The 15,568-nt window shown below is 35.5% G+C and overlaps 1 protein-coding gene across 1 annotated transcript in view; it reads right to left on the bottom strand.

The window, feature by feature from the left end:
- Positions 1–594: 594 nt before the first annotated feature.
- LOC121406993 (cytochrome c1, heme protein, mitochondrial-like) overlaps positions 595–15,568 on the bottom strand; it is a 43,620-nt gene continuing 28,646 nt past the window's right edge. Inside the window, exons 6-8 of the mRNA XM_041597866.1 lie at positions 14,696–14,896; positions 4,393–4,493; positions 595–1,479 (exon numbers count right to left, since the gene is read on the bottom strand). Coding sequence (XP_041453800.1) covers positions 1,375–1,479; positions 4,393–4,493; positions 14,696–14,896 — 407 coding nt within the window. The 3' untranslated portion in view covers positions 595–1,374. The remainder of the gene's footprint in view (positions 1,480–4,392; positions 4,494–14,695; positions 14,897–15,568) is intronic.

Raw genomic sequence — 15,568 nt, 5'->3', positions numbered from 1 at the left:
GCTCCAACAACGCTCAGGCGATGTGACCAGGCCTTAAGACAATCTTTAAAAGAATACAAAAAAAATGCTAATGAGCCAATAGTCGAATATGCACATTCGTTGTTTCATGACCCAATCTTGGCCATTTTTTCTATGCAACCTGGTTTTGACATTAAAATTCAAAACTTGTTTTGCTCATGAATTCGTCACATATCAGGAATCAAAATAAAGAGGAATAATTAAAATATATGATTATGTAAATTAGATACATTGTATCATAATTCATTTGCTTTTGAAGAAAAAGATATGGGATTCCCAGTTTCATTTTTTCTGGGACACACTGTATAGTATTTCTGCAAAAATGAGAATATCCTTGTTTAGGTTAAGTAATCAATGATTATAAGGACATACCTTCAACAAGGACATTCCTAGTCAGAGTAATTTTTTTTTTATTATGTATGGATTAATTTCGATTTCTTCTTTTTTCTGTTCCCTTTACTTCTTTCCTCTCTACCTTTCCCTCCTCTTTTCTCTCTCTCTCAAAAAAATACAGAAAAAAAAACATACTGATGTTGAAACAACGTCAAAACTCAAAAAAGAAAAACAAAGTGAGAGTTCAAGTTAACACACTTTTCTTTGTTGTTGGACATACCTCAACAACTCAACAATATTTCAAATATATTATAGGTGCACGTTTCTTACAATAATCAAAGTAAATGAATAAATCTATGGACAGTAGAAATACATCACCCTCTTGCTTAGCAGTTCTACAGAGATCCAGAAATTCGGAAGATTAATCAGGAACACTTAAATAAATTCTTATTTACAGTGCCATAGATAGTGCACAAAGATAAAAACTGATTGGATTACACATAATCATTAGTATTATCAGGTGATTAAAGATGAAATACTTGACAATTTTTTAGTATGGCTTTACAGTTAAATGAGGACTGCATCAATTATAGGAAAAGACATTGCAGAATTTTTATGTAAAAATGATTTCATCGTGATTGAGCATCATTTAAGTCATATTTACCGACATCTATCTGGATTTAAAGAAAATTAAACAATGTCTTACACCACTGTCTTTCAGTAAAAATTTGCAAATGTGTCATAAATGTTTGGTAAATGCAACTTTTTAGACATTTCAAGTTCTAAAAAGCATTTCCCTGAAGAAAAAAAGTGTGTTCATGACATCTTCAAGATATCTATGTTCCATTGACAAATGTAGATGACAGTAATCAAATTCCATCTCCTCGGTATCCAATGACAGCATGACAAGTGGTGAAGTGTTTGATACCAAAGAGAATATTACTGGTCATATACACAGTGAGGTCAGATTTTTGATGGGATGACTTCATACTATGATTTATCAGGTGATATTAGATAGTGGAATTATGCTGTTGGACGATACGCTAGCTTGCGAGACTTGAGAACAGACCACTTATGCCTCTTAGTGTAGTAGGTAACTCCCAGAAGCAAACTCAGAATCATCAAGGCCTACAAGGGATCAAAAAGATTTTTTTTTAAAGAAAAGGTATCAGAATTATAAAAAAAACATGCACATACTATAAAAGTAAGAAATGTTTAAAAACAAACATTTAAAATTTTTTGAAAGTTTAATCTTCAACAACTTGGTTAGGAGTTTTTTAGATTGGGAATATGTGATAACAAAAGTCACTATATTTAACAGCTGTAAAAATTACAGGCTGAAAATGTAATACAAATGTGATCGAAAATAATGAAGTCTGAATTTTAAACTTTAGCTTTATTCTGTGAAAACAGTTATATACATATATCATCATTAATATGCAATAGATGGGTTAATAATGTCATGTCCCAACTCTGCTTTTTTTAATATTTTATGATATCATAAATATTTCATGTGTGTAAAAAGAAAAATCTCCCTTGTAAAAAATGAATTTTAGCAAAATTATTGACTTACAGTTTCACAATAGAAAAAAGTACTTAATCTATTCTTAGAAAAATAGTGAACATGGCTTCATCAGCTTGCTCATTGCACAATCTGAAGACTAATTCACAAGAATAATCAAAAACTTTGAAATGTCATGACTTTTTTATTCATCATCCAATTTCAATGAAATTTTCAGTGTTTTTTGTCTGATTAACTCTATTTGTTCAAAAGCATAATTTTCAGCACAGACCCCTTTCCCCTGTATAACCCGCCATTTTGAAATTGCATAGCCCAGGGATGAGGGGGGGGGACATATTATGTTACAAAAATGCTTCATTTGTCTAAATTAATTATCTTTAAAATACCTATAATAATGGCAGTACCAAATTTTTAATGTACAGCATGTCCCAACAAATGTCTGTCATACCGATGAATAAATCTAAATTAAAGTATTATTCTCAATTAAATGTGCAGAACTAGAGAGTTCATTTCATATTTTTAACTTCTCTGAAAATTTCATTTCCCAACAAATTTCATTGGTCTTGGTTCAGCAGTTTTAGATACATATTTTGTTCAGAAACAGTGGTGCATGTCTGCCCATGAAATTTATTTGATAGTATCATTACACAACCTGAAATAAAATATGAATGAATACAATAAGCTGGACATTGAAGGACAAACCATAAGCTCTATATAAATGTACATTATTATTATGATAGGCATGCCTATTGTCTTCATCATCGGTGTACATTTCCTATTATAGCAGTCTTGGAAATGACTGTCAAGCACATTTCTTGCTTTTCAGCACACGCTCAAGATTGTGAATTGATTCTCCTGGTTAGATCATAGAGAATTCCTTGGTCAGATTCTGAATAATCAAAACAGGTTAATTTGCTAGACAGTGCAGAACATACAGCACTTGGAACGGGCTGAAAAGAACCACTCTTACATAATAGATGTGTGTATTCAACCCACTGAAGCCAGACCAATTATTGTTTTAGTTAAAATATCAAAATAGCTTTCTAGTTCTGCACATTTAATTGTGAATGATAAATAATTTCAATATCAAATCAGCTTGATGTTTATGTGTTATTGAATGGAAATTGCCAGTGGCACTATTTCAATCATAAATGACAAAATTGCTTTTTATAAGTAAAAGACATCCTGACATCACATACCAGTATTGACTATGCATCAAGTGACATAAAACCTTCACTTCTGGACAACCCTAACACAGCAATACATAAACACACAAAAATACAAGTCTGAGTCATGACCAATTGCTATGCTTCTGGCCGGCTTCAGGCCAGAACCGCAGTGTTATTAGGGTTCAATTGACACCTTTCTTTGTAATAATTCTTCCAGAATAAACCCTGAATAGAAAGGGCTACTTCGATGACTAAAGGCCACCGCACACCTCACGACCCGACTGGTCTCCGAATGGCTTGCGAGTGAGGGGAGATTTGACGTCACAGCTCTTGACAGCTTGATAGTCGCAGACCAGTCAGAGACAAGTCGCAAGGAAAATCAGAAGGATTTGACATGTCGAATCCTTATGACTGGATTGCAAGCTCAATCCAACTTCCAGCCAATCAGACAACAGAGTTGTATGACAAGTATAGGATAAACAACGCGCATACGCAGTAGTAAGTGCATTTTCTCAGTTGTTATGGCAAACAGCGCATGCGTGAGTCGCAGACAGCGTGGCAGTCGGATTGCAAGGTGTGCGGTGTCGAGGCTTATGACCACCTTGCCATTCATCTCCCCTCACTCAGTCGCCGACCAGTCGGGTCGTAAGGTGTGCGGTGGCCTTAAGAAGCTCCTATGATCTCGGCTGTTGATCACGCGATCGCGACAAAAATTGGCTCAAGTGTTACCCATGGCAGAATCTACAAATTTATAAGATTCCATTCTGCGAAAAATGTCAATGCTAATCAATTATGCTAATTTATGTGTAAAATGAAAATCTTACTCTATTCTAATAATATAAATAATGTCCCTAAATTGCAAATTTTTTAATCAGACTCTTTATAGAAACTGATCAAATAGACTTAAAAAAATTTCAGCACCACATTTATTTTCTTATGTATTTTGTTTTTTACTGTTTTTTTCAATGGACATTGTTGGGGACTTTAGTTTGACCATAATTAAGATGACATTAATTGATTATAATCCATAAAAGGAAAAATAATACATTTATGAATTTTGGCTAAATACACTATTTGCATTGGGTTTGTACACGAATTCATATTTATCAGCAATTTTGGGTCTGCATGCACTTACGAAATGATGCATAATTTTGAAACAGCATACCTGGGGGTCGCAATTTTGGTCTCAAAGGTTGCTTTACTTGAAAGTAAATAGTCAGTGAGTGACGTGATCACAAAAATTTTGTGGGATGGATTTATCGCCAAAAATGTTGAGGGGGGCTAAAGCAGCCCGCCCCTTGTCTTTTTATTGTTAAGGAAATAACCAGTATTAAAGATATGAGGATTTACCTTCAGACCCATTCTCTTGCGTTCATCATGTTCTGGTTCAGATGCCCAACGAAGGAAGGTACTCACATCTTTAGCAATCTGTCCCATTGTGGCTGGAGTGCCTGTATAAGAGTGAAGTTGAATTCAATAAAATCAAGATAATTAATGAGCATTTATCTGAAATATTATGGATCAATGTTGGATAGCAGATAATCTAATGTTAATATCGTTGTATATTTTCTGTATTATGAATGTGTCCTTTCAATACAAATACAATACTCTCAATACTATGGCTTAATTATAATGGGTGTTTATTTCACCCCTGACCACTGGCAAATTATTTGACAAATATATGATTGTTGAATATGTGATCGTGTGATATTCAGAGCTACAAGAGCAAGGAAGAAAACAAACTTTTTCAGAGGGAGCATTTTTTCCATTAAGAATATTCCATGAAAACAGATATACATTTTTTGGGGGGTAAAATTGGAAGAATACCTTATCACTCAAGAGAAATAATCTGTTGTTTTAAATCAAACCTAAGCTTTCAATTTATGTTTATTAAGCTTGAGATTTATAACTTAAAGATAAATGAAACTAGTTGCAGTAAACATTGATTTCTCGAGAAAGTCTGTAAAACCAGGCTTAATTGTCATGTTATCATCAAGGATCTAGATCTGGTACAGTTACATAAACTGAACTTTGTGAAATCTTGAAATCTACGCTGAAAAATGTTCACACTGAAGATCAACAACACAGATAAGTGCACGTGGGACAGTGTACTATTATTGAATGTTGGCCCAACGCTTGACCCGAATCCCATGCTTACTTGCTTTTTTCTCAGCAATTACACAATTTCTTCCAGAATCCTTTAATACATATTTTTTATTTATACAAACGGACACTTTGGTGGTCATTTCATTGGATTCAGTACGAACTCATTTTGAAATCGTTACCACAACTGTCATTTATCTTTAACCCTATTTAGCCCGGGCTATTTTGAAATTGCATAGCCCGGGGGGGGGGGGGGGGGGTGCCTATTAGGCCCCCCCCTCAGATCTCGGCTGTTTATCGACCGATTGCGACCAAATTTGGTGTGTGGGTGTCTCATTATGTATTTTACAAGAATGCGTTGTCAAATTTGTGATATTTATTATCATTTTTTATTTATCTAATTAATTATGCAAATATTCAAAATTTTTCAAGGAATTTTCATTTTTTTGTAGTTTTCCCCCCATTTTTTGAGAAAATGCAATGGAATCAAGCATGTTAGTAGCCAGTCATGTAATCTAAAAGACAGCTCACTCAACTGTATTGAAATTGTATTATTATTAGATTATAATAGTAATTAATTATGCGCATATGCTAATTTTTCTCAAAATTCTGAATTTCACATATTGATTACGTCTGGGCATAATTTTTTTTTTCTAGTTGTGTACTGAAGAAAGGTGATATTTACTTTATATTTTGACATTATATCATCAAAAAGTGAAAATAATTATGCAAATTTGAGATAAATGAATATTCATTAGCAGCCAGAAAGTTGAATGTTTCAAAGTAATTTATTAGATGTTGGATAATATTCTTGTTTCCTTCCGTGTTTCCAAATTCTTATGTATTTCTTTGTTTTTAATTTATTATGTATTTCTTTGTTTTGAAATCTCTATTTTTTATTGCTTTATTAAATCTAGAATAGTTCGTGATAGCCCAAAAGAAAGTTATGTGAGGAAAAACAGAAAAAAAAAACATTCATCTGACAACACTTCTTGTAAAACCCATACATTGTACACACAAAAGTCGATGGAAATTGCCATTTTCGGTGACATTGGCCACGAATATGTGCTATATCTCCGCAAGTGTACCCCCGATTTTCGCAAACAGGGTCTCAAAATGTGCGGGATATGTGAAAGAAAAAAGTCATGAAATTTCAGCGTATTATTTTTTTGCATATAGAAATTATCGCGAAAAATGTCGAGGGAGGGGGCCTTTTAGGCCCCCCGGGCTATATAGGGTTAATTGTATAATTTCCTTTACGCTAATTCACAGCTGACCAGGCAACAGGCATTGCAGATGGATCCAGCTACACAACATGGTGCTCGCAAATCTTCTTTTAGAATGGGGAATTTCAAAAATCTCATTGTTTTGTACGAAGAATTTCTTGGATCAAGACGTACGTGTAAATGTCAAATAGTAAAATCTTATTTCATATAAACTTTAACATTTGACATGAAATTACCCTTGACATTACCATGTGACCTCTGACTGCATGATATAATAATATGTAACTCTATGCAGGCCCGGTGTGAAAGTCCTTTAAACTTAATAACAACAGACCCTAATAACAAGACTCTAGATGTAAAATATTCCTACTTAGAATTAATGACTTACTGTTATATTATACACCAACCTTAACATAACTGCTTATCCACAAATTTACTGTAACCCATAAAAATTCATATTGACTTTGTTAATTTGCTTTTAACTGGTCTCAGTCTTGGTTATCATATGGGGTGTACTTATGATGGATTGTAACTTGAATAGTCTGTCATTGACCAACACCTATTCTTATTATACAGTAGGGACATGTTGGGTCAGGTGTTTGATTAGAAACCAGCACATCATCAAAAACTAAATATAATATGCTCAAATTTGTGTATGTTTATTACCCTTTTTATGAAATATTGTGTAAACAGAAGAGCAATTTATAATAAACAGAAAACAATAAAAGGGTATATCTTTCAAAATTTCATATGTCACACAGTTGCGCATGCTGATTGTGCTTTCGACCAAGAAAGAATCTACCTTGTAAAACCAACAAAACCAATGCTACTGATCTGACCGTGGATATTTATACCAGTATCAAGAGTTCAAAAGGAATCCTGTAGGATGATGACCAAAGTGTTACACCAAATGATTCTCTTTAAAACTGTGTAAAATCCTGAGAAATCAGCAAAATCAGCATGGCATTTCAACCAAAAGTTTGGTCTTTTTCCTAGCAATAATAATACACTGTCTCAACATGACCTATCTGTGTTAGTGATCTTCAATGTGATTATTTTTCATCTTAGATTCCATGCATGTTAACCTATAGGGGAAGGCAAGTAAGTTGAGCATAGGGGCAAGTTGAGCCACCACCTCTGTGGTGAAAATGAATGAGTGAGATATTGAAATGGTGCCATCTATTGATGACACATTACATAACCTTTCACCCAGCCATTTTGTTTTCAAAATTGAAACAGAAGTTAGTGTGCTAGAGGGAAAAGTGTGATTTTCAGCAAAAAAAGTTGAAACGAGTAATCCAGGTAAGTGCCAAGTTTTTCCTAACGCATCATAGATATAATATAGACATTAGATGACATTTGTTATCTCATGTATTCAACATTATTATTACCATAGCTTAATAAACAATTGATACAAAAGATTTGTGTATTTTTGTTGATTTCTCATAAAAAGTGAGCCTGGGGTAAGTTGAGCCAGTCCCTACGGGGCAAGTTGAGCCATGGCTCAATTTGCCCCATAGGGTCAAGCCCATCTTGCCACTTACACTATTAATCTCAATTCTTTGCATCATTATTTTTACCAGTTAAAACCAGAGAACAATAGATTTAGTAGACCAAAACTATTGTTCTATGGTTTTAAAAGGTAATAATGATGCAAAGAATTTGTGACTGGTAGTGTATGTTATGGAGCTATTCACACACCTTTCAAAAGACAACTTATATGCTACAATGACATAGAACTCGTTGATAAAGAAAAGTAATCCTGGAACATAAGTGCATCATATGATTTGCACATACCTCCTCACTTCATTACAGTAATCTTTATTTAAAAAAAAAACTTTAATATTCAAACTTTGACCAGGTGGGTGTTAAAGCTGTTCGTAAGATACGAATGACTTTATGCACGACTGGTGATCTTTTCTTGTGCTGTGTGATATCCCTATTTAATTGAGATATGACCTGAGAACATATGCAGTCGTGCGTAAAGTTGTTCGTAACTTTACAAACAGCTTTATGAAACACCCATGTCATTTGCCCTAAACATCATTGCAATGATGATTTTTTTTTCATTTTTGTCTTTCAGAAACACATGAAAAATGCGTACCTACAAGCGAAAGACAACGCGAGGACTTCGTCCTCCTGATGTAATTGAACGAGCAGCTAATGCTGTTGCTGGCGGTCAGAGTGTCCGAAGTGCAGCCAAAGAATTTGGCGTCAATCGAATGACACTTTCAAGATATGTTGGAAAAAGAGATGGACAACAAAAAGAAGGGATTGCCTATGAACTTACATCTTTGAGTCATCGAGTTTTCACTCCTGATGCTGAGAAAGATTTGGGTGATCATGTGAAACAGTTGGCAGACATGTTTCATGGTTTGTCGATCAACAGGTGCTGCACACTGGCATATGAGTTTGCTAAACGAAACAATCTTGAGGTGCCTAACTGGGATCGTGAGAAGAAGGCTGGCCGGGATTGGTGGTTAGCATTCAAGAAGCGCCAGAACCTGACAATAAGGCACCCAGAGGCCACCTCTTTTGGACGTGCCACTGCCTTCAACCGACCGGTAGTTGACAGGTTTTTTGAGAATCTTTCTCAAGTGATGGACAAGTACAAGTTTTCCCCAAGTGATGTGTACAATTGTGATGAAACTGGGTGTAGCACAGTCCAAAAGCCAGCAGCTGTTGTGACAGAGAAGGGGAAAAAACAAGTCGGGGCAATCACTTCTGCTGAACGTGGCGAACTAGTAACCGTTGTGTACACTGTGAGTGCGATTGGCTCGGTCATTCCTCCTTTACTGATTTTTCCAAGAGTACGCTATAAAGAACTTTTCATAAGGGGTGGACCAACTCAGTGCGTAGGCAAAGCTACGCGCAGTGGCTGGATGAATGAGGAGACCTTCGTCGACTACATCAAACATGTAATCAAGCACACCAAATGTTCACTAGAGCGTAAAATTCTCCTCATAATGGACAACCATGACACGCATATTTCCATTCAGGCTGTGGACACTGCAAAAGCCCATGGAATTGTCCTGCTGACTATACCCCCTCACACTTCACATCGCCTCCAGCCTCTGGATCGCTCAGTGTATGGTCCATTTAAGGCTGCCTATAACAGAGCCATTGATGGTTGGCTACGATCTCACCCTGGGAAAACCGTAACAATTTACGAAATCCCAACCCTGGTGAACCAAGCCCAGATGCTTGCCTTGACACCATGGAACATCACTGCAGGCTTCCAAGCGACAGGTATCTACCCATTCAACAGGGACATTTTTACTGATGTAGATTTTGCCCCTGCTGCTCCAACTGACCGTGAGCAAGATGAGGCTGCTGCAGACGGCGCCAAAGGTAATCCAACACCAGAAGATGCAAGACCACCAGATGATACTCCCACTGCTGATTTGTCAAGGGATGATGGCCAGCCACACCGACAGGGAGTAGATGATGTTCAACCATCCACCTCACAGGGATCCAGTTCACTCAATCCAAGGGATGCTGTGCCCAATCCATATGTATCACCATCTGATGTTTACCCAGTTCCAAAAGCAACAGCAAGGAAGAAGACAAGAGCTGGTCGCAAAAAAGTTAGCACAAAGATTCTCACTGACTCTCCTGTCCGTAAAGAGATTGCAGCCCAAGCTGAAAATCGCAAACGAAAGCCCTCTGCTATTAGACCAAAGAGATTCAAATCCACAGCGGAAGACCAGTCCCCCAAGAATCTAAACCCTCAGTTCAAATGAGACCGATGATGATTCAGAAGTTGATCATGATGACGAATCAGATGTAGACAGTGATATTGCACTTGCGGTTGTCAAATATGCTGGCAAATTAAGCATTGCATTAGTCGGGTTGATGTTCTGAATTGCAAGGAATTTAGCGCTGTAGGTTGCTGGAAAAGTTGAAAGTGACAAACCAATGTTTGTTCGTAACCCAGAGGATGGAGCAGGCTTTGAACTATGAGACATCGTGTATAAGTTGCCACAGCCGAAATGGTCTTGGTAGTTCTACCCGTTGTTCTGGAAAACTTGTGTTCAGCTGTGACTTCTCAGTTTGCCAGGTCAATTGATCTGATTTCTGACATACTTTCAAGCCTTTTTTCCCAGAGCAGTTTTTAGTTCCAGATCCGCATGATGAAGCCTTTAAAACTACAAGTATAGAAATGATGATCAACTGAAGATTTAGACTGTTTGCCTTTCTGGATTTATTTTCTGGGTTCGCTGTTGTTCTATTGTGATTATAAACTGGCAGCAAGATTGAGGAAAGTTCCTTGCAGTAGACTGTAAAAAAAAATTCTATTACTTCATATTTTTCTTTATTGCAGTAAGCCTGACTACAAGAAACAATTTAGAATTCCCTGCAGTGTCATAATTAGAACAATAGGCCTACTGTTTTCCTGCAAGACAGTGATTTTGTCATTTTGCAATTTTTTTTATCAGTCATGAACTATTTTGGATATGATTTGTATTATTGTAACCTGACACTGTTCAGATGGAGAGCTCATTTTGTTAATGACTGATTAGACACCAAGTAATCAGTTTGTTTAGTATCAAATCTTTTTGCAACATAAAAAATCAGGCAAAACAATGGTTTGTACTTATATCATGTCTCTTCATGGAATGTTAAAATAGGACCCATATTAAAATGCGGCAGGTGGTAGGGGACAGTGTTCTAAATTTAGTTAAAATCTTGACATGTTTGTTTTAAAACAGAGACTGATTACTCCAGTTGACTCTTGTATAAATGATATCGATATAAAAATATGTAGGGCCTAATGACATGATTTTTTTGTCACATATTTTAATTTGCCTTTGAATATTTGGCTACAGCACTTACATCTGTGGTATAATTTCATTTAAACAAAGTACTTTTACTGGCCAATGAGTTTCTCATTATTTTAAGTCCACTGTGATTCTTACCCAAACCGTGGCTGCTGTATTGAGTTGTAAGCACGAATACATCTTCCGCAGGTAAACATTTCATTCACAAGTGTAGACAGAAAGCACACTAGTTGTCTCGGGCAATTTTGGGACATTTTTAAACAGACATGAATCTGTGACAAGTGATTTTTTAAATAATTTTTATTGCTTTGAAAGTTACTTTAAATGAATGATAGTGATTCAGCTGTGTTCCTATAATCGGTGCCTTTATAGTCCTACTTATGCATTTAAAACCATCTTGTGTTGTGTTGTTGAGCATTACAACATTAAAAATTTTGAAGTAAAAGAATGTTTTTGTACTCTAGTTATCTGTACCTGGATCAACAATCAATTTACTCTGTGTGACACAACTTACCCCGTGTGACACAACTTACCCCAGAGGCTGGCTCAACTTACCCCTTAGGTGGGGCAAGTTGAGCCATTTGACCTCTGTTTTTTAAAAGGTCATACTGGATTTCTATGTTGGGATAGCAAGTAATAAGTGGCTACAAAATGATCCTCAATGATTGAATAATAAAGAAATGTACTCGTTTTGGGAATATTATCAATAGTGAGTCTCAAAACTTGCCGGAAGTAAAAACTGTCACAACTTACCCCGCCTTCCCATACATGTACATTAGTAAACAATTCAAAGCTAATCTTTTTTTTGCAAGAAATTCTTGAAATTGTTATGCACCTAGGGGTATAAGATTTGATGTGTTTTATATTTTGATTAGTGTTATTCTCCATGTTCTCTTCTTTATTCTTCTTCCATCCCTCCCTTTCTTTCCCTTATCTCTCAACCTTGAACCTAGGAGAATAAAATATGTTGCTATATGTTCATGCTTTTGTTTGATCTTCTTTTATTTCCTTGCAATTATTGTAATATTAAACTCTGCTGTACTACCCTCGCCCAACTCTTTTTCTTTCTTTGCTAACCTTCTTTAAAACCCATATTTTCTCTCTAGTCTGTCTCCTTATACCCAAAACTCTCCACCCCATATTTGTCATGAATAATGTGTCTAAAGGTAATGACAACATACTTTATAATAACTAGAAGTGGGTTATTTTTGGTTTTACTGTGGCAACAGTATTTTGGTATTCATTTTACCATCGGGTCCGAGAAAAGTGTGCCGGGCCAAAATCCAAAATGGCTGCCACCCCCCCAATCACATTTTGGCCATAACTTCTTTATTTGTTGGTCTCATTATCTGGTTTGGCAGGGCTCCACACTAACCCTTTATTTCTACTGGTCCGACCTGTTAATGTTGGACCAGTAGATACCCAGTTTTCCATTTTCTACTGGTCGGAACCTACAATTTACTGGTCCCCCAAAATAAAGAAAAACACAACAAAAGACTTGTTTGTTTTGCTGACTTTTACTGCCTCCCCCCCAAAAAAAAAGTACCAACAAATACACAAATACATGAGAACCATTTCTCAATTTTGGTAAGCCATTTTTTTAAGATGCAAAAGCCACTTTTATCATTTGGAGGAAAAAATATCATTTTATAGTATGATCATATTTTTTGCTGGTCTTGTCAGACCAGTATATCTGGCTATTTCTGAATTTTACTGGTCTGGGACCGTCGGAACAGTGCCAGAATCGCACGCTGGGTTTGGGTGTATATTCATACGTTTTGAGGGGCAGGCAATGTATTTTTCCTAAAGTTAGTACTTATAAACCATTATTTGTAGAGATAAAAGGTGATTTTACTTAAAGGGATGGTCCAGGCTAAAAATATTTATATTTAAATAAATAGAGTAAAATTCACAGAGCGAAATGCTGAAAATTTCATCAAAGTCGGATAACAAATAACGAAGTTATGCGTGGTAGTGAATGAATAATGCCCTTAATGAGTTGTCAATTGTTTTTATTCTTGGAAGAGAAATTTTAAATAAACCTAATTTCATATAATAAAATACAATTAAGAACAAGTGGGGATATGACATCATCAGCCCACCTAATGAATATTCATATGACTGCCTAGAACTGCTTTTTAAAAATAAAATAACTTTGTTATTTGTTACCCAATTTTAATCAAATTTTCATAATTTTGCTCTGTGAAATTTATTCTATTTATTGAAATATATCTCGAGCATGGGCCATCCCTTTAAATTTACCAATTTTGAGATCCTTTTTTCAGTAAAAAGTAGGTTTCATCATCTTGTGGTTCTTGGATGTTAGACAGTACCAGCTGAACAATCATCACAGTAGTAAGCAGCTTCATATAGCTATATTGCTTTTATTCCTCTAAATTGGGCTTTACAGATATTTGCGAAAAATAACTTACCAAATAAAAGAAAATGTCATTTATCCATAGGGCCTATACGATATACAATGTACTGTGCATACTACACTGCACATATCTATGCATTGACCACAATGACATACATGTATAACAAGGCCTGTATATAAACTAAAGTGTCATAAAAAATGAGCTCCTGAGGTTTAGAATTAGGTTGTGAATTGTGAATTTGATTGCTTGTCACCTGATATACCTGATGTAACCAGACCTTGTCATGGTGGTCTATGCATGGAAAAACATATATGCAGTGCAGTATGTACAGTACTTTGTATACTGCACAGCCCCTATAGATAAATGACATTTGTTTTACTTAATAAGATATATTTCACAAATATCCTTAAAACCCAAAGTAGCTCTAGGAAAAAAAACAATATGTATGTAGCTGCTTCCTAATCCGGAGCTCTCATCGTCTAATATCCAAGAACAACAAAATGATGAACTCTACTGTTTGGCTGAAACAAAGGGTCTAAAAATTGTAAATTTAGGTAAAGTCACCTTTTAACTCTACAAATAATGGTTTAAAAGTACTCATTTTAGGAAAAAAAATTGCCTGCCCCAAAACATACGAATAGACACCAAAACCAGAGGAAAAGAGCACCAAATGAAGAAGTTGTGGCCAAAACTGCAATTTGGGGGGGTTTTGACGGCGATTTTGGATTTTGGCCAAGCACACTTTTTTCTCCAACCGGAGACAAAAAATATTGTTATTTCATGCTCAGATATATAACAAGGAATAAAAAAAATATTGCCATATTAAAATGACCAAAAAAGTATATTGACCCATGTACAGCCGGGAAATAGCCCACTCCTAATTTAAGGTCTATAATTTTTGTTTTACAGCAATCCTGACCATTTCTTGGTATCATCATTTTGTCATAATGTAACTTAATGTAATGAAAAGCTGTTTTGTTCAATCTTTTTTTAATTGTATACATGCTTTATTCAGCTTTTGGTTGCCATACATGTTCATGTTTCTCTCAAACCATTTTTTAATTGAATAGAATTGACATCTACAATTTGATGTTAAAAATCAATCATGATTCTCAAGACTTCATCATGAAATCCTTGTTTGCTGCAACCATATTTTGTGACTCACCATCTTCAAATTCAATGATTTCATTGTAGATAGGAGGAGCCATGCCAATAGCTTGTCCAGGAAAGTATGGATTGTAATATAGATCACCCTTGATCTCTACTCCAGCAGGTGGATCACAGTATCCAGTCAACAAAGCAAAGATGTAGTTCTCGTTGCCATGTCGGGCAAGGGCAATGTAGCTCATGTCGGGTGGCAGGGCACCTACAAATGAACAAACCAATTTTAAGATAAAGTAATTTTATATGAGCACCAACATATAACTGGTATAAAAATTATAATAACGGCTGTTATCAAATTTTCCATTCAGCCACCAAGGAGGAAATGTGAAAGCACCATAATAAAACACAGAAAAGAATAAAGGATGGGATAACTCCATTCTCACAGAAGATTAGATAAAGAAAAACACAATAGCAGACATAAAATAGGTCATTGGTTAACCCTAAAAGAGATGGGCTATTTGAGATGTATTGGGGACTGGGGGAAGGGGCATGATGCCCCCCTTCTGATCTCAGCCGTCGTACGCGATCGTGCCGGAATTTGGCACGCACATTCCTTACCACAAAGCTAAAAGCTACATGATATAAAAAACATCCTGTAAATAACATTTAAAAATTTATTCATAAAAAATATTATTTGCATATTTAACACCCAACTTCACTTCAAATTTTCTTCTATTTTTTGCAGATGCCATCTTTGTATTCTAATTTTAAGGTTTCCACAATGAAAAATTGCAAAAGCCAATTTTTTCTTATGTATTTTTGTGTATTTTCATCTTTTGTTTTTCATTGTTTTTTCAATGGAAATTATTACAGACCATTTAACATTAAACCCTAAATTGATTACCGGTAAGCAGACCAATTAGAACGAAAAATT

The sequence above is a fragment of the Lytechinus variegatus genome, chromosome 2, assembly GCF_018143015.1.
Source record: "Lytechinus variegatus isolate NC3 chromosome 2, Lvar_3.0, whole genome shotgun sequence".
Taxonomy (NCBI): domain Eukaryota; kingdom Metazoa; phylum Echinodermata; class Echinoidea; order Temnopleuroida; family Toxopneustidae; genus Lytechinus; species Lytechinus variegatus.
Note: the sequence above shows the minus strand (reverse complement) of the source record. Positions and strands in the feature narration are given on the sequence as shown.